The sequence below is a fragment of the Piliocolobus tephrosceles genome, chromosome 10 (assembly GCF_002776525.5).
Source record: "Piliocolobus tephrosceles isolate RC106 chromosome 10, ASM277652v3, whole genome shotgun sequence".
Classification (NCBI taxonomy): Eukaryota; Metazoa; Chordata; class Mammalia; order Primates; family Cercopithecidae; genus Piliocolobus; species Piliocolobus tephrosceles.
Window position 1 is genome coordinate 37,612,857 of NC_045443.1, and position 19,667 is coordinate 37,632,523.

A 19,667-nucleotide genomic window follows, 5' to 3' on the forward strand; every position below is an offset into this window, starting at 1 on the left:
AAGCTTGATGTGGTGAAAGAAGCCTGAGCTATGAAGTTATAAATCTTGGATGTGACTTCCAGCTCACTGGTTCACTGGTTATGTGACTTGACCAAATTACTTAATTTTCTTTGAGCCTGATTTTTCATTGACAAAATGGAAATAGATGCTACTTAACTGATAAGGGCTTTGTGGTGATCAAATTAAATCAGTTTAGTAAAGTACTAAACATTTTTCCAGCCTTATTATGTATGTGTAATGAATATTAGCAGATTTCCCTTTTGCCATCAATTTATTAACATGTCAAATATTAACAGAAGTCTTTTACAGACATTTACTTATCTACATTTCAGGGTTTTATTTTCCATCTTCTTTTCACTGTACACTTCCAAACCCTGAGTTATTTCATTGACTTCCATAGCTTAAGCAGTCTGGACACTAACAAACCAATATATTCAGCTACAGACTCATTATCTAATATATTATTGGAAATTTTATGTGTCTAACTCTTCAACTTCCTAGTTTACCTCTCCTTTGTTAAATCTAAAATTATTTTCTCATTATCTCACCATATTCTTGTAAGACTTAGTACTACTACTCTAGTGTTTAAATATCTCTAAAGTATTTTCCTCATCACCATACCCTTACATTTACCTTGTTTAGGCCCTCATCACTTCTGGGGGATTAGAAATGATATTCTATTAAACGTATTCCTTGCCCATGCTTATGGCATCCAGTCTATCATTCCCCCACAAAATCTGGCCCATATTACTCTCTTGGTGAAATCTTGAAATATTTCTGTATCTGCAGAATAGCATCAAACACCTTAATAGTGTTGAAATTGTCCTATATAATCAATATTTTAACAGTTTTTAAAAGGTCTATATAAATCAGATTCTATATAATTTTGCCTAATCACCTGACAAATTGTCCATTCTTTCCAAAGTTCTCATCACATAGAAACTTGAGTTTCTCAAGCTTATCATGTAATGTCCTCCCTCCCTACAAATGCATGTGTTGTGCTCTTTACTGGAAATGACTTCAAGACTTTTCTTCCAAGACTAAGCCTTGGGAGGAAATCAGTTAATGTTTCTAAAGTCCTTACTGTATCGGAAACTGTGTTAACTAATGTAAAGACATAGTAATAGTTGAATTTCCTAGTAACTATGAGTTTGACAAGATCTCTATTTTAGAGATGAAGAAATTGAGGCAGGATTTAAACACTCCTTGGCTGACTCCAAAAACTGTGTTTTTAACAATTGTACCCTAAATAATTTATTTAATTCTCACAAAAACCTAAAGGAGATAGATATTTAAGTTGATTTTTACATGATAAAATTGATGCTCTTGAAATATGAATGGTGTATCCTAGTCATATAGTTAAATTCAGCAAAGCCTACATTTAATATCAAATTTGACAAATATTAAAGCCCATATTATTTCTATTATAAACCCCCGTGTCTTTAACTATCACCCATTCCCTCAATGAATCATTTCTCAATGCTCCCATGGGTAGATAATAATGCCAATGTTTCCTCTGCTGATATGCCTCTTATAGTGGAATAAAATAAGAATAATTAACATTTACCTAGCAGTTATTTTACATATAGACACAGTTCTATGTGCTTTGGCTAATTATCTAATTTACATATCTCAATGAGTATCATAGCAACTATATGCATTACTCTCCAACAGTGTTGTGGCCTGTTTTCCTTATGGAAGTATGGACATCTTGGAGGCAACAGCTGACTGATACATATTTGACTTCCTAGCATCTAGTGCAATTCCTTGCGTGTAGAAGGTACAAAATAAATATTTTAATTAAATGAATGGGCTATATTAGAGAGTGTCTTTGATATTGGTAGGACGCAGAGAGAAAAGTAGGAAGCATGTCTTAAATCTTAGAGAACAAATGAAATCTTCTCCCACAATACTTATCCCTTGAACTCAGGAATGCAGAATCTTTGGTAGGTTAAATTCTTTTCCTAACTTGTCATGGCATTATTTTTCCTTATATTGGAGACAAATTATGCACTTTCCAAATGACAGTAGTCAGTTAGACATCTTAATATATATCACAGATTTACACCCAAATTTTGCTTTTATACCCAAATTTTGATTTATCTTATTGACCCCATTCACATTATAGAGTTCATTCCTTATTTTACATGCACTATAAAATGCAAAATATTGGAAAGCTTCTTGATCTGCAAAGACATTGCATTTGTCTAAAGTGGCCATCTCTGTTTTCCATCCATTTGGAAAGATCATTTAAGTGTTTTTCTCCAGCATAGCCAGACTTCTGAAAAATGCAAATTGGCTCTTCATTACAACCTTGTCTTTGTTTTATCTGAGAGTACGACTGTCTACTTTTCCTCCGTCATTTCCATTCAAGGTTTACTTGCTGTATCTTTTCTTTGATTTCCTCAGGATTTACTGTCTCCATAGTTTTCCTCATGCCATATATTTCTCTACTTTGCTGGGTTCTAATTTTCGTCTATTCTAGGATGATGACATGATGATGATGATGGTGATGATGATGATGTGTGTGTGCATGTGTGTTTTTGTGTGTTTCTCATTTCTGTCTCCATCTTTAGACAATCAAATCCTGAAACTTAACCAAGCAGATGCAAAGTTGTAATCTTCGTTTCAGAGTTGACTATGGAGATTTGTATGTGAGAAACGATACTGGCTTTCCTTCCGCTCACTGATGAAAGAGGCACTAAGCTAATGCTCTTCCCAGCCACCTGGTTATGCACTGCTGAATCATGCCATTTTAGGAAACTGAAGTTTCTAATGCTTACATTTGTAATTATCGTGGGGTATGTCAATAATTTAGAATTCCTAAATTATTGTACTCTATATAACCTTGTACCTAATAAATTTCAAAATATTCAAATTTCTATTTATAAATAAAATGCTCTTTTTATATGAAATTGCTTCTATATATGATTAAATTGATAAAACTTCTGTGATTTATAAAATGTCTTAGGCCTTTAAATCTTCTATTTAAGGAATAAATAATATTACTGATAGAAGAGAGAAATACTGGGGGGCCAGGCGTGGTGGCTCAGGCCTGTAATCCCAGCACTTTGGGAGGCCAAGGCAGGTGCATCACAAGGTCAGGGGATCAAGACCATCCTGACTAACATGGTGAAATCCCGTCTCTACTAAAAATACAAAAAAATTAGCCAGGCGTGGTGGCGGGTGCCTGTAATCCCAGCTACTTGAGAGGCTGAGGCAGGAGGATAACTTGAACCCGGGAGGTGGAGCCTGCAGCGAGTGACGATTGCGCCACTGCACTCCAGCCTGGGCGACAGGGTGAGACTCAAAAAAAAAAAAAAAAAAAAAAAAAAAAAAGAAAGAAAAGAAATGAAGTCTATGTAGTTTAATTGAAGTTTATTAGCTTGGTGGCAATACATGCAAATATGAAAATAGAAGCTACCCAGGGCAGAAAAAAACACTGTGGCACAGGGAATACATAATAGACAAAGGAACTGGATGGCTAATTTCTCAGACTGCCATTTGGAATGTTTTAGCATCTTTATCAGTCAAGTGCAACTGTCTTCTTTATGGCTCAGCCGGGATTATGCTTCACATGCACTTGGACATCTCTAAACTCTTCACCTATTGTCATCAGCACCTCTACTGCCTTCAAGGGCTATCAACTGCTATTGATTTATTGATGAAAATAACCATGATAACACCACCAAGGGTGAATAGCTCCCTACAGCATAATTATCAACTGGCAAACTTTAGTTTAACTCTGACAGTTATTTTATACTCTAACCCATAGTAATGAACTTGAAGGTTTCACTTTGATTTTACAAATGATCAGGTGGAATGACATAGAAATATGAATTATGTGTGTGTGTGCACGTATGTGAGAGAGTGTATAAAAGGAGGCTTTGGGAAGACATGACTTTAGGCATCTCAGTGACCTTAATAACATCATGTTCAGTCCACTTTTGGTGGAAAAATAGGGCTTGCTTTTTTATATCTAAGACACTTTGAAAAATAGACAAGCATTTCTTACACATATATGTATTTGCTGGTTTACATGAATCTCCCATCCTAGTATCTTTGCAAATACTGTTATGACATTTTAAAATGCTACCTTTGTTTTCCCTTGATGAATATTAGCAAAATTAAATGTACATTTTGTTTTAAAGCCGGTTTATTTTTTCAGGCAATGAAAACAATTTTGTCTTCTTAGAAGCTTAAATTCTAAGAGCAAGAGCTCTCAGAACCACTGACGTACCTAGAGTAAAGGTGCTTATGTTACAAAAAATAATTTTGATGAACACATGTACCCATATTGATGATTTTTAAGAAAGAAACTCCTTCCACATTTTTGAAATGAAGAATTAATTATTTGTAAATTAAACTTTTCTAAAAAAGGTTATTCAATGAGCCCAGGTAAAAATCTCTACATTTTATAGCCACATATTATTTTCTCTTTCTTTCATTTATTTATTTTCTTAATTTTCATTTAGCTTTGTTGCTGTTCCAGAAATGATAGCAGAAAGCCAATTCCATATATCTCACTTATAATGTAAAATATTCAGCCTAAACTTGCAGAAAGTATATCTTTTGAATAAAAGACAGCAGATGCTGTAGCATTTTTGCCAAAGAAGGAGTCCAGTTTAAACATTCTGCAGTATGCAAATGTCATCTCCTCTATGTGAATGTTTTCCCCGAGTGGATGTTGCAGGGTTGGAGGCTTCTGCCTGTGATTTAGGTTGTAATTTTATTTGTGGAAATAAACCAATCATGGAGCTCCAATTGTCTTGGCGGTGAGGTGATCGATAGCCCATTACTGGATAGAACAGCAACTACAGGAAGAGCATTGAAGATTTTAATGCATGAATTATGCATGCAGCGCTCATTCTTTAGTCTCCGAATCCGAACAGAATGACAGGGTTTGTGAAGTCGCCTCAGATAGTTTCTTGCATTAAGTGACTGCAGTGAAATGCTTAATATTTTCAGGCACAGAAGCAGCATTGACTTGGGTCAGCCGAATTTGGAAGATGTAAATCTCCCAGCTCACAGCACGGAATGCTTTATTTGAAAGTATTGCTATGTATAGAGCCGGCTTTTCTGTCATCTAACCTGCTCTCCTCAGGTTGGCTGAAGGATGGGAGCGGCTGTGCCTGCCTGTGAGGTCACAGCATGAAGTCCTTTTAACTTGCTTTCTGCTGCAGGAGAGCCCTATTGTGGTATAACTGTTGCTGTATTTATTCAAATGGACAATTTGCAATAGATGTTATACCCAGGACGACAGATAAGTCAACACATAAGGTAAGTCCAAGGTTTTTTTTGTAGGTTAGGTAATTGTAAACTACAATATGCTGAGTTAGGATAATGGTGATGCCATATTAGTAAGGTTGACTCAGACCTTAGTATTGCAATGCCAGCATCAGGACTCTCAATTGTTATGTTAAATGAGAGGTGACTTTCTATATTTGATAGTATTGGACCATAGGGTGTTTTATTTTGCATGCAAAAGCTTTTCAAGAATGTACTAGAGCTTGAATGTGTAGAAGACTGCAAACTGGGGAGGGGCAGCAGGAGAATGAGCTGAATTGATAAGTGGAAATTACCTCCTTGTGGAGAAGTTTTAGCACGGCTGTGGCATCGCATTGGCTCAGATTATTTCCTTAATGTCAACATTTTCAAATTCTAGTAAGAGGTGTGGGTAGACACCAGAAATGCTCAATCCTTCTCCCAGAAACAGAGGAGAGCACTGAGGTACTCAAACTCAAATACTGTGTTGCATACAAACTGAGCAGATGGAATTAAAACAATTTGGACTAGCATGTCCTTGAGGGAAGACCTTGCTGTCAAACAAAACCATTTGACTTCTACCTGTGGTGGTTTGGTTTTGTTTTTTCCTCTTGTCAGGAATGCCTTACTCCAAAATGTATGGATAGATGACATATTGTGAAATTTACCCAAAAAAGAGTTTTTTCTTGGTGTTTTAAAAGTTAACCTTATACAATTATAGGACCCCCTACATAAGATCCAAGTAAAATTTACAAAAACTCTGTAAAACTGAAAAACACAGTACTATATGAGTATATTTGTCAGAAGTCTTTGTTAATTAAAGTTGCTTGCTTAAATATCATGGCAAATGATTAATTCCTGAACATTTCTTTAGGATGAGAAAACAGAATTAATAAATATAAAGCAAGAGACACTAGATAAGTAAAATTTTTTAAGGATACTTTTTAACAGTGAATTTATATTACTAGTGAATATATATGCACACACATACATACATATATACTATAATTCATAGTGTATAAAATAATATATGCACTATAGTATATAGGTGTATATATTTCCTCGTGTATGTTTATTGATACTGTTTTTAAAAGCATGCTTGCTAAATCATCTATCAAGACCAATAATAGATAAGGACAAGTATTTTTTTGGGGAAAAAAAGCATCACTTTATTTTTTACAAAAGGAAATTTGGAGCAATGATGATAATAAGAGCACAGGAAAACTACTTTTCAAGCATTTCAGAGTGCATTTCAATTCTACTACAATGTTGCTATATTATTTAGGTTTCCTGTTGCCCAGGCCTTGTGCACAGACCTCCTAGCATTACAGAATGGTTTAAATCTTCAAAACTGATCTAGTTTAGGTATAAGAGGAAACTCACACCTGAAGTTTTTCCTTAGGGAGGGGAATAAAGGAAGAAGAAATTACTTGGTATTACCTACATACCTTAGAGGTCTCTTGATGCTGAGTCATGGTGTTCAGTTCTGCTCAAATGCCTCCTGGCTGAGGTGGCTGATTAACAGCTAATAAAATGGAATCTAGAAGAAAATGAGAAAGAATGGAGGGGGGGAACTTAAAGATATTTATTGCCTAATGACACACACTAAATTCTGAGTAATAAGTAGAATGGCAGTGCTACTTGTTGGATCTGGCTGAGTTGACAGTAGGTGAATAACAGCTCCCATGCTGGGTGACAAGATCATAGCAGTAGAATTAATGGCCTAACAAGGGGAGAGTGTATCAACAAAGGATTTAGGAAACACTGCCCTTGTACTTATCTGAACCTCTCTGTCTTCTTTCTAGTCTCAACCCAAGCCATTAGTCAATCTCATTTAAAAGACATAATGTTCAGATAAACAGTAGCTTCCGGATCATGTAAGGGAAATCTGGAATAAGATGTGCTCAGTTCCTGCTTCCCACAGTGGTTATCATTAATTTTTATAGGCTACCAATTGGGAGGAACCAACAAAAAAATTGATGAGAATTTTTAAATATCTTCTTTGATATATATGAGGCACCAAAATGAGTTTAGATAGTGATTGTTATGGCAGCATATAATTGTGTTAGATATAATTGGAAATGGAGACTGAATATATTACAAAAACATATATTAAAAAGGAAACAGGGCAAATGGAATTAGAGTAGTGAAACATCAAACATAAGATTTTGAAAGAAAAATGTACTTTAATTTTAGTTGATATACATTATTAGTGATTCTTAAAATCAATGTATAAAAAATTCTGAAGTAACAGATTTACTAAGGGTTTATAATTTCTTTAAATACAAATTTTAAAAGTGACTTAGTAGAGTGAGAAATAATTGACAATAATATTTTAAAATAGAAAGCTGTAATATTTCTTATAGGGAATAAATACTGACATAGCTAAAATAGATTTGTACTTGTAATAAATTGAAGTAGAAATCTCTCTTTATATATATAGAGAGAGGGAGAGAGTATAGTATGTATATACTCTTTATCTATCTATCTACCTATCTATCTAGTTTTCTACTTAGTAACTACCATAAGTGATCTGTAACTACCATAATCCTAAGTGGTAGTTACATATTATATGAAATATATATATATTTCATATATATATTTGAAGTATATATGAAATATATACTATATATGAAATATGTATACACTATATATGAAATATATACTATAAGTTAATATATAGTATAGTATATATCACTATATATACTATATATGCAAATATCTATGCTATATAGTACATATATTTACCATATTACTATAAATATAGAGTACATATATTAACTTATGCATACACATTTACATATATAAGTAAATATATACATTTACATATAAGTAAATATATACATATTTACATATATGTATAAAAGTATACATTTACATATATAAGTAAATGTATATACTATATTTACTTAGGATTGTGGTAGTTACAGATTACTTATGGATGATTCGGAGGCCTACAAGTATTCGAAGAGAGGTAATATACCCATTTTCAATAAAGCAAGCTCATATGAAAATTAAGTAAATCAGAGCTTATGTTTAGACAACAACAAAATTTCCCATAGGGTGCTTCAGTGAACAGTCTCGATGAGTTGCAAACTTTGTGAAATTCACAGAAAACTTTTTCAAGTATGAATCTACAACAAAGAGTGATTGTTGGGAAATATCTTCTTTTCTCTCCAATTCAAGAAAAATGATTAAATTGGTTCCCCCTCAAAATTTTTTCCCTGAGTAATTAGCATCTGAAACATCTTTCTTTCAGATTTGCTCTTAAGAGTTGACTCTGAGGAGTGCCTCGGTTTAATATAGCTTTATGAATACTTCACCAATTTATTCCCTCTTATTGTAAATATACCTTTTACTCCATTTTCATTGTTCATCAATCTCTTTCTTCTCACAAGGCAACACAGTGCAATAAGGAAGCATTTATTAAGGATCCTCTTGTTTGATGTTGCTAGGTACTCTGGTTTTGCAGAAGCAAAAGAAGATGGGCCTGTGCTTTCAATGGGAACAAACAAGTCAAATGCAGGGGGAAAAAGGTACAGCATAGGGTCACCCAAAAATATTTGGTAAAACCTTTTTCTGTCATAGGAGAAATGAAGAATTATGCACAACATTTTTAAAATTGCACATGGAGGAAGAATATGCATAAAGGTATGGAGGCTAAAATTAATAATATATATTTTAATGTCAGTACTGAAGCAGACGGATTGGATGGGTGGTGTAGTTGAGAATAAACAAGGTGGGGGCAGGTTATTAGGAACTTAGCCACCAGAATAACATGTTTAGATTTGACTTAATAGGCAGTGAACACCCACAGACATTATTTAATCTCACTGGAGGCATTTAAGGATAAAGAAGTATCTGACTCCTGAATCAGATAAATTCTCAGCATTTCTTTTTAATAGCTGCTAATCCTAAATTAAATAATCATGCACCACATAAATACTTTTTGATTGCATATTTGACAGTGGCCCCATGAGATTATAATGGAGCAGAAAATTTCCTGTTGCCTAGTGATATGGAGCAACACATTACCTTTTTTCTATGTTTAGATATGTTTAGATACACAAATACTTACCATTGTGTTATACTTGCCTGTAGTATTCAGTACAGTAACATGCTGTTCATGTTTGCAGCCGAGGAACAATAGGCTATGCCATATAGCCTGCGTGTGTAGTAGGCTAGACCATCTAGGTTTGCATAAGTACACTTTGTGATGTTCCCACCATCAAAATCACCTAACTGTGCATTTCTTAGAATGTATCCTCGTAGTTAAGTGATGCATAACTGTATTGTATTAACCATGTCTTTTATTTTCTGTATTCTGATACTTTAGCTTTGCCGACCCTGGAAGGACTACCCTTCCTAGGTGTTAGTTGATTACTGGAGTTAGTATACAATTTGCCCCTGAGTACACGTTTCAGATGCAAACCAACCAATCCAGAGCCCCACCACTACAACCACCTTCCTTATCTGGGTTCTCACACTCTGGGCCAGTATCCACTTGGCTAATCACTTAGGGGACACATACCAGACAAGTGACAAATGAAATTTTTCAAACTAGCTAATCCTGAACACTGATCTGCTACAGTTCATTATGGTGAAAACCACACAGTCCCCCTGTCTTCCTCTGCGTCCTGACCAGCCTCAGTTCTTCTCCTCCATGTTGCTCCTCATGGTGTGCTGTGCCCTTTGCTCTGGTGGTCTGTGGGTTTAACAAGTGAATTTTTTTTTTTTTTTTTTTTGAGACCGAGTTTCATTCTGTCGCTGGAGTCTAATCGTGCAATCTCGGCTCATTGCAACCTCCTGGAGTGCAATGGAGTGATCTCAGCTCACTGCAACCTCCGCCTCCCAAGTTCAAGCGATTGTCCTGCCTCAGCCTCCTGAGTACCTGGGATTACAGGCATGCGCCACCACATCTGGCTAGTTTTTGTATTTTTCAATAGAAACAGGGTTTCACCATATTGGCCAGGCTGGTCTCGAACTCCTGGCCTCAGGTGATCCGCCCGCCTCAGTCTCCCAAAGTGCTGAGATTACAGGCATGAGCCACAGGACTTGGCCAACAAGTTATCTTTACAATGACAGTCGTCTCCAGATCTGTTTTCCTTACCAAACCTAAATAATAAAACCTACATTAAAAATCTTCCAAATTTTAATACAAACTAACATAAATAGAAATATTACATTCCCAGGACATGAAATAAATTAGCCAAGTCTTTTTCCTTAAAACAAAACAAAAAAATCATTACCTTTTTACTCAACTGTTATCTTATTTTGAATTTAAGGATAAATTCTGAGTGAATCTCTTATAAAAAGAAGCTTAACTATTTTCCAAGTCGTGGTTGATAGAGAGAGAGTATATCCTCTAGAAATATGAATGAGCAATTAGAAGTTTTCAGTCTTATGTCAAGATACCTAAGTCTAAAGTTTTAAATATTTTCCTGAGATTGTTTTAACTTGTAGTATGTCATATCTACTGCATGAAAACAAGCATTTACTTTGTCAAACAACTAAATCAATGCTGAGGGAAAATGCTATCTTTATACTACTTGAATGCAGAAATTTTGAAACTGTAACTACCAAATGCTAGTGTTGTTTACATAATGTCTTTAATATCTGATGAGCAACTACAGGACACATCCTAACAAAAAGAAATTCTGCTACATTAAGTCACAAAATTGAATTGAACTCTCTTGAGAATAGTGTCCAAGGAGAGATTGTTCATCAGTGAATGCAAAATTTTAGAACAATGAACCAAATGCAATTAACCAGAAGAGTAACAAGAATTGGACCACAGGAAAAACCGTGCCCTGAAGAATACATATCACAAGATAGTATCTTTTGGTGGTGCACTCCATTATTTTAAAACACCATCACTGAAAGAAGAGAACAGTAAATGATTTCAAGGGGTTGAATAATTCAAATATTAAATGCATGTTTGATTTTATGGCCGTTAACACCCTTTCACCCTTTCTACTCCTAGATTGCATTATAAGTTATTACTGCAATCGTAATAGTCCTTTGAGAAATAAACTTTTGGTAAACTCAAGTGGCAAATTGATGACAATTTAGGTTGGGAATAGGTTAGAAAAGATACTAGTCATGATAGCAGATGGAAGGGCAGCAAGGTAGGTGGCTGGGAGGGAATCTGGAGGCGGAGCTGTGCCAGAAAGAACATAGGAATTTAAACAGATGGAAGATGATGTATCAGTTGGCAAGGAGAGCCGCTGAGTGACAAGCAGAAGAATCTATTGAAGAACTGGGTGGATAGGCAGCCAATAAGTGAATTAGATGAACCAGTAATAAAAGAAATAGATCAGTATGAGGGCACCCAAGCTCCAGAACAAATAGACAAGAACAATAGAAAACAACTACAATTTGTCCCTTTGCTTGAAACTGAGGAAATGACTTTTACTATAATCTTTTAAAGTGCTTTGAAGTGATGATGAATAAATGATAAATAAGATGATCATCTTCTACAGAAGGAAAATTTTAGTATAAAATTTAAAGATTCTTACCACTAAATAAATATATTCTATAAAATTATTATGAGCATACAATTTATTTTATGTCCTAGTTTTGGGTTTCCTATAAATTGAGTTCTGGCCCTGGCTTGGTTAACGTATGAGGCTATGGGGAGCTGGCTGGAAAATAATACTGATGCACAGTAAAAGTGGAGAATAAGAACTTTAATTCCTTTCAAAAAAGAGAATTTACCAGACTATGGCAAATGTGAATATGATATTATCTTTATAAAAATAGTGTACGTTGTTTTTGTCCATTAAAAATCATAATAGCAATGTGTCAATGAGGATAAAGAATACCATTACAAGTCATTTGGTCTCTTTTCTGCCTTCAGACTTACCTACCCTTAAATCACCATATTCTTATGCAATTATTCATACTTGCAAGCATTTAGTATAATTGTGTAGTGCAGTTATGCATTTTTAAATGATAGCTGTCATTATGGGTTGATAGAAAGTACCATACCCAGGAATATTTGTAGGAAGGACTTGGCTTAATATGACCATTCTGATTGACCTTCAGATAATTACATGGTTTCTTAGCAGAAAAGATAATTTCAGGTTGCCACATTACAAGCTTAAAATTAACATTCTTTTTATTCTTCCATCTAGCCTACAAACTTGTTTTTCTACTACTGTCGACCATATTTCTCAGGCCAGTCTATTACTTTCTAGTTTACTAGCCAAAGCCCATATGCTATTATGCCTGAAACTGTGTTGTTTTACTGCCAATATGATCATTTCTAAAATATCTGTATTCCAATCAATCCCACACACAGAAGCAGGAATCATTTATCTCAAGGGTTGTCTGAGTTATATGAATATTATTTATTTATTTATTTTTATTATACTTTAAGTTCTAGGGTACATGTGCATAGCGTGCAGGTTTGTTACATATGTATACTTGTGCCATGTTGGTGTGCTGCACCCATCAACTCGTCAGCACCCATCAATTCATCATTTATATCAGGTATAACTCCCAGTGCAATCCCTCCTCCCTCCCTGCTCCCCATGATAGGCCCTGGTGTGTGATGTTCCCCTTCCCGAGTCCAAGTGATCTCATTGTTCAGTTCCCACCTATGAGTGAAAACATGCGGTGTTTGGTTTTCTGTTCTTGTGATAGTTTGCTAAGAATGATGGCTTCATGCTGCATCCATGTCCCTACAAGGATGAAAACTCATCCTTTTTTATGGCTGCATAATATTCCATGGTGTATATGTGCCACATTTTCTTAATCCAGTCTGTCCCAAATGGACATTTGGGTTGATTCCAAGTCTTTGCTATTATGAATAGTGCCACAATAAACATACATGTGCATGTGTCTTTATAGCAGCATGATTTATAATCCTTTGGGTATATACCCAGTAGTGGGATGGCTGGGTCATATGGTACATCTAGTTCTAGATCCTTGAGGAATCGCCATACTGTTTTCCATAATGGTTTAACTAGTTTACAATCCCACCAACAATGTAAAAGTGTTCCTATTTCGCCACATCCTCTCCAGCACCTGTTGTTTCCTGACTTTTGAATGATTGCCATTCTAACTGGTGTGAGATGGTATCTCATTGTGGTTTTGATTTGCATTGCTCTGATGGCCAGTGATGATGAGCATTTTTTCATGTGTCTGTTGGCTGTATGAATGTCTTCTTTTGAGAAATGTCTGTTCATATACTTTGCACACTTTTTGATGGGGTTGTTTGTTTTTTTCTTGTATATTTGTTTGAGTTCTTTGTAGATTCTGGATATTAGCCCTTTGTCAGATGAGTAGATTGCAAAAATTTTCTCCCATTCTGTAGGTTGCCTGTTCACTCTGATGGTAGTTTCTTTTGCTGTGCAGAAGCTCTTTAGTTTAATTAGATCCCATTTGTCGATTTTGGCTTTTGCTGCCGTTGCTTTTGGTGTTTTAGACATGAAGTCCTTGCCCATGCCTATGTCCTGAATGGTATTACCTAGGTTTTCTTCTAAGGTTTTTATGGTATTAGGTCTAACATTTAAGTCTCTAATCCATCTTGAATTAATCTTCGTATAAGGAGTAAGGAAAGGATCCAGTTTCAGCTTTCTACTTATGGCTAGCCAATTTTCCCAGCACCATTTATTAAATAGGGAATCCTTTCCCCATTTCTTGTTTCTCTCAGGTTTGTCAAAGATCAGATGGCTGTAGATGTGTGGTATTGTTTCTGAGGACTCTGTTCTGTTCCATTGGTCTATATTTCTGTTTTGGTACCGGTACCATGCTGTTTTGGTTACTGTAGCCTTGTAGTATAGTTTGAAGTCAGGTAGCGTGACGCCTCCAGCTTTGTCCTTTTGACTTAGAATTGTTTTGGCAATGCGGGCTCTTTTTTGGTTCCATATGAACTTTAAAGCAGTTTTTTCCAATTCTGTGAAGAAACTCATTGGTAGCTTGATGGGGATGGCATTGAATCTCTAAATTACCTTGGGCAGTATGGCCATTTTCACGATATTGATTCTTCCTATCCATGAGCATGGTATGTTCTTCCATTTGTTTGTGTCCTCTTTTATTTCACTGAGCAGTGGTTTGTAATTCTCCTTGAAGAGGTCCTTTACATCCCTTGTAAGTTGGATTCCTAGGTATTTTATTCTCTTGGAAGCAATTGTGAATGGAAGTTCATTCATGATTTGGCTCTCTGTTTGTCTGTTACTGGTGTATAAGAATGCTTGTGATTTTTGCACATGAATTTCGTATCCTGAGACTTTGCTGAAGTTGCTTATCAGCTGAAGGAGATTTTGGGCTGAGACAATGTGGTTTTCTAAATATACAATCATATCATCTGCAAACAGGGACAATTTGACTTCTTATTTTCCTAACTGAATACCCTTGATTTCTTTCTCTTGCCTGATTGCCCTAGTCAGAACTTCCAACACTGTTGAATAGGAGTGGTGAGAGAGGGCATCCCTGTCTTGTGCCATTTTTCAAAGGGAATTTTTCCAGTTTTTGCCCTTTCAGTATAATATTAGCTGTGGGTTTGTCATAAATAGCTCTTATTATGTTGAGGTACGTTCCATCAATACTGAATTTATTGAGCATTTTTAGTATGAAGGGCTGTTGAATTTTGTCAAAAGCTTTTTCTGCATCTATTGAGATAATCATGTGGTTCTTGTCTTTGGTTCTGTTTATATGCTGGATTACGTTTATTGATTTGCGAATGTTGAACCAGCCTTGCATCCCAGGGATGAAGTCCACTTGATCATGGTGGATAATCCTTTGATGTGCTGCTGAATCCGGTTTGCCAGTATTTTATTGAGGATTTTTGCATCGATGTTCTTCAGGGATATTGGTCTAAAATTCTCTTTTTTTGTTGTGTCTCTGCCAGGCTTTGGTATCAGGATGATGTTGGCCTCATAAAATGAGTTAGGGAGGATTCCCTCTTTTTCTATTGATTGGAATAGTTTCAGAAGGAATGGTACCAGCTCCTCCTTGTACCTCTAGTAGAATTCAGCTGTGAAACCATCTGGTCCTGGACTTTTTTTGGTTGGTAGGCTATTAATTATTGCCTCCATTTCAGAGCCTGCTATTGGTCTATTCAGGAATTCAACTTCTTCCTGGTTTAGTCTTGGGAGAGTGTAAGTGTCCAGGAAATTATCAATTTCTTCTAGATTTTCTAGTTGATATGCATAGAGGTGTTTTTAGTATTCTCTGACGGTAGTTTGTATTTCTCTGGGGTCGGTGGTGATATCTCCTTTATCATTTTTTAATGCATCTATTTGATTTCTCTCTCTTTTCTTCTTTATTAGTCTTGCTAGCGGTCTGTCAATTTTGTTGATCTTTTCAAAACACCAAATCCTGAATTCATTGATTTTTTGTAGGGTTTTTTGTGTCTCTATCTCCTTGAGTTCTGCTCTGATCTTAGTTATTTCTTGCCTTCTGCTAGCTTTTGAATGTGTTTGCTCTTGCCTCTCTAGTTCTTTTAATTGTGATGTTAGAGTGTCAATTTTAGATCTTTCCAGCTTTCTCTTGTGGGCATTTAGTGCTATAAATTTCCCTCTACACACTGCTTTAAATGTGTCCCAGAGATTCGGGTATGTTGTATCTTTGTTCTCATTGGTTTCAATGAACATCTTTATTTCTGCTTTCATTTCATTATGTACCCAGTAGTCATTCAGGAGCAGATTTTTCAGTTCCCATGTAGTTGAGCGGTTTTGATTGAGTTTCTTAGTCCTGAGTTCTAGTTTGATTGCACTGTGCTCTGAGAGACAGTTTGTTATAATTTCCGTTCTTTTACATTTGCTGAGTAGTGCTTTACTTCCAATTATGTGGTCAATTTTGGAATAAGTGCGATGTGGTGCTGAGAAGAATGTATATTCTGTTGATTTGGGGTGGAGAGTTCTATAGATGTCTATTCGGTCCACTTCGTGCAGAGATGAGTTCAATTCCTGGATATCCTTGATAACTTTCTGTCTCGTTGATCTGTCTAATGTTGACAGTGGAGTGTTGAAGTCTCCCATTATTATTATATGGGAGTCTAAGTCTCTTTGTAAGTCTCTAAGGACTTGCGTTATGAATCTGGGTGCTCCTGTATTGGGTGCATATATATTTAGGATAGTTAGCTCTTCCTGTTGAATTGATCCCTTTACCATTATGTAATGGCCTTGTCTCTTTTGATCTTTGATGGTTTAAAGTCTGTTTTATCAGAGACTAGTATTGCAACCCCTGCTTTTTTTTGTTCTCCATTTGCTTGGTAGATCTTCCTCCATCCCTTTATTTTGAGCCTATGTATGTCTCTGCATGTGAGATGGGTCTCCTGCATACAGCAGACTGATGGGTCTTGACTCTTTATCCAGTTTGCCAGTCTGTGTCTTTTAATTGGACCATTTAGTCCATTTACATTTAAGGTTAATACTGTTATGTGTGAACTTGATCCTGCCATTATGATCTTAACTGGTTATTTTGCTCGTTAGTTGATGCAGTTTCTTCCTAGCCTCGATAGTCTTTACATTTTGGCATGTTTTTGCAATGGCTGGTATCGGTTGTTCCTTTCCATGTTTAGGGCTTCCTTCAGGGTCTCTTGTAAGGCAGGTCTGGTGGTGACAAAATCTCTAAGCATCTGCTTATCTGTAAAGGATTTTATTTCTCCTTCACTTATGAAACTTAGTTTGGCTGGATATGAAATTCTGGGTTTAAAATTCTTTTCTTTAAGAATGTTGAATATTGGCCCCCACTCTCTTCTGGCTTGTAGAGTTTCTGCCGAGAGATCTGCTGTCAGTCTGATGGGCTTCCCTTTGTGGGTAACCCGATCTTTCTCTCTGGCTGCCCTTAAGATTTTTTCCTACATTTCAACTTTGGTGAATCTGGCAATTATGTGTCTTGGAGTTGCTCTTCTCGAGGAGTATCTTTGTGGAGTTCTCTGTATTTCCTGAATTTGAATGTTGGCCTGCCCTGCTAGGTTGGGGAAGTTCTCCTGGATGATATCCTGAAGAGTGTTTTCCAACTTGGTTCCATTTTCCCCCTCACTTTCAGGCACCCCAATCAGACGTAGATTTGGTCTTTTTACATAATCCCATACTTCTTGCAGGCTTTATTCATTTCTTTTTCCTCTTTTTTCTTTTGGTTTCTCTTCTCGCTTCCTTTCATTCATTTGATCCTCAATCGCTGATATTCTTTCTTCCAGTTGATTGAGTCAGTTACTGAAGCTTGTGCATTTGTCACGTATTTCTCATGTCATGGTTTTCATCTCTGTCATTTTGTTTATGACCTTCTCTGCATTAATTATTCTAGCTCTCAATTCTTCCACTCTTTTTTCAAGATTTTTAGTTTCTTTTCACTGGGTACGTAATTCCTCCTTTAGCTCTGAGAAGTTTGATGGACTGAAGCCTTCTTCTCTCATCTCGTCAAAGTCATTCTCTGACCAGCTTTGATCCGTTGCTGGCAATGGGCTGCGCTCCTTTGCAGGGGGAGATGCGCTCTTATTTTTTGAATTTCCAGCTTTTCTGCACTGCTTTTTCCCCATCTTTGTGGTTTCATCTGCCTCTGGTCTTTGATGATGGTGGCGTACTGATGGGGTTTTGGTATAGGTGTCCTTCCTGTTTGATAGTTTTCCTTCTAACAGTCAGGACCCTCATCTGTAGGTCTGTTGGAGATTGCTTGAGGTCCACTCCAGACCCTGTTTGCCTGGGTATCAGCAGCAGAGGTTGCAGAAGATAGAATATTGCTAAACAGCGAGTGTACCTGTCTGATTCTTACTTTGGAAGCTTCCTCTCAGGGGTGTACTCCACCCTGTGAGGTGTGGGGTGTCAGACTGCCCCTAGTGGGGGATGTCTCCCAGTTAGGCTACTCAGGGGTCAGGGACCCACTTGAGCAGGCAGTCTGTCCCTTCTCAGCTCTCAACCTCCGTATTGGGAGATCCACTGCTCTCTTCAAAGCTGTCAGACAGAGTCGTTTGTGTCTGCACAGGTTGCTGCTGCTTTTTTTGTTGTTGTTATTTAGCTGTGCCCTGTCCCCAGAGGTGGAGTCTACAGAGACAGGCAGGTTTCCTTGAGCTGCTGTGAGCTCCACCCAGTTCGAGCTTCCCAGTGGCTTTGTTTACCTACTTAAGCCTCAGCAATGGCGGGCGCCCCTCCCCCATCCTTGCTGCTGCCTTGTGGTTAGATCACAGACTGCTGTGTTAGCAATGAGGGAGGCTCCGTGGGCGTGGGACTCTCCCGGCCAGGTGTGGGATATATTCTCCTGGTGTGCCTGTTTGCTTAAAGTGCAGTATTGGGGTGGGAGTTACCCGATTTTCCAGGTGTTGTGTGTCTCAGTTCCCCTGGCTAGGAAAAGGGATTCCCTTCCCCCTTGCGCTTCCCAGGTGAGGCGATGCCTTGCCCTGCTTCAGCTCTTGCTGATCGGGCTGCAGCAGCTGACCAGCACTGATTGTCCGGCACTCCCTAGTGAGATGACCCCAGTACCTCAGTTGAAATTGCAGAAATCACCGGTCTTCTGTGTCCCTCATGCTGGGAGTTGGAGACTGGAGCTGTTCCTATTCGGCCATCTTGCTCCACCCCCCCATGAATATTCTTTTCAAGTGATTTTTTTTAGCTAGCACTTTAATCTCTTGCATTAAACTTCTGAGCACAGGCCAGTAGCAGTGTCTTCTGAAATTCTAAGTGCTATTTACACACACACACACACACACACACACATGCACTCATACTTTACACACACACACACGCACACACACACACATAAGTTGGAGCAGTTTCCTAAAGAACCAGATGAGGCAAATTCTACACATATGCCAGGCACTAGGCCAGACATTGAGGGATACAAGGATAAATAAGATATGAACCTTTTCATCAGAGTTTATATTTTGGTGGATGAACAGGTATATATACACACACACACATATATATATACGTATATATGCATATGTATACAGGTGTATATATACATACATATACAGGTTTATACACATATATGATAATATATAATCATATATGCATATATAGTACATATATATGTACATATGTCATATATGTATATATAATACATATAATATGTATACAGGTATATATATAATAAATCAGATATTATGGTACACTTTAATATATGCAATATTATTTTCATGTAATATATGTATATATCAGTCTCCATAATTATGAATCTCTTGAGGTTAGGGAACACACTAATTTATTAATTAGTAAATAGTTATTAAGCCTCTTTTATGTACAATGGTTATGCAAAGGGAAAATTTTTCCCTGTTGCCATGGGCAAAACAGTCTATTGAAAAAGAGAGAAACTACTATCAGAGTGAACAGGCAACCTACAGAATGGGAGGAGAAAATTTTTGCAATCTACTCATCTGACAAAGGGCTAATATCCAGAACCTATAAAGAACTCAATCAAATTTACAAGAAAAAAAAAAAAAAAACCATCAAAAAGTG

At 36.7% G+C, this 19,667-nt stretch overlaps 1 protein-coding gene across 3 annotated transcripts in view; it reads left to right on the forward strand.

Annotated features, from left to right (window-relative positions):
* CNTN1 (contactin 1) overlaps positions 1 to 19,667 on the forward strand; it is a 428,408-nt gene that overhangs the window by 139,072 nt on the left and 269,669 nt on the right. The window contains exon 1 of one of the 3 annotated variants that reach the window (XM_023182836.1): positions 4,919 to 5,280. The exons of the other annotated variants lie outside the window; for them this stretch is intronic. Coding sequence (XP_023038604.1) covers positions 5,243 to 5,280 — 38 coding nt within the window. The 5' untranslated portion in view covers positions 4,919 to 5,242. Of the gene's footprint in view, positions 1 to 4,918; positions 5,281 to 19,667 lie in introns of those variants that run through there. 3 annotated transcript variants of the gene reach the window in all.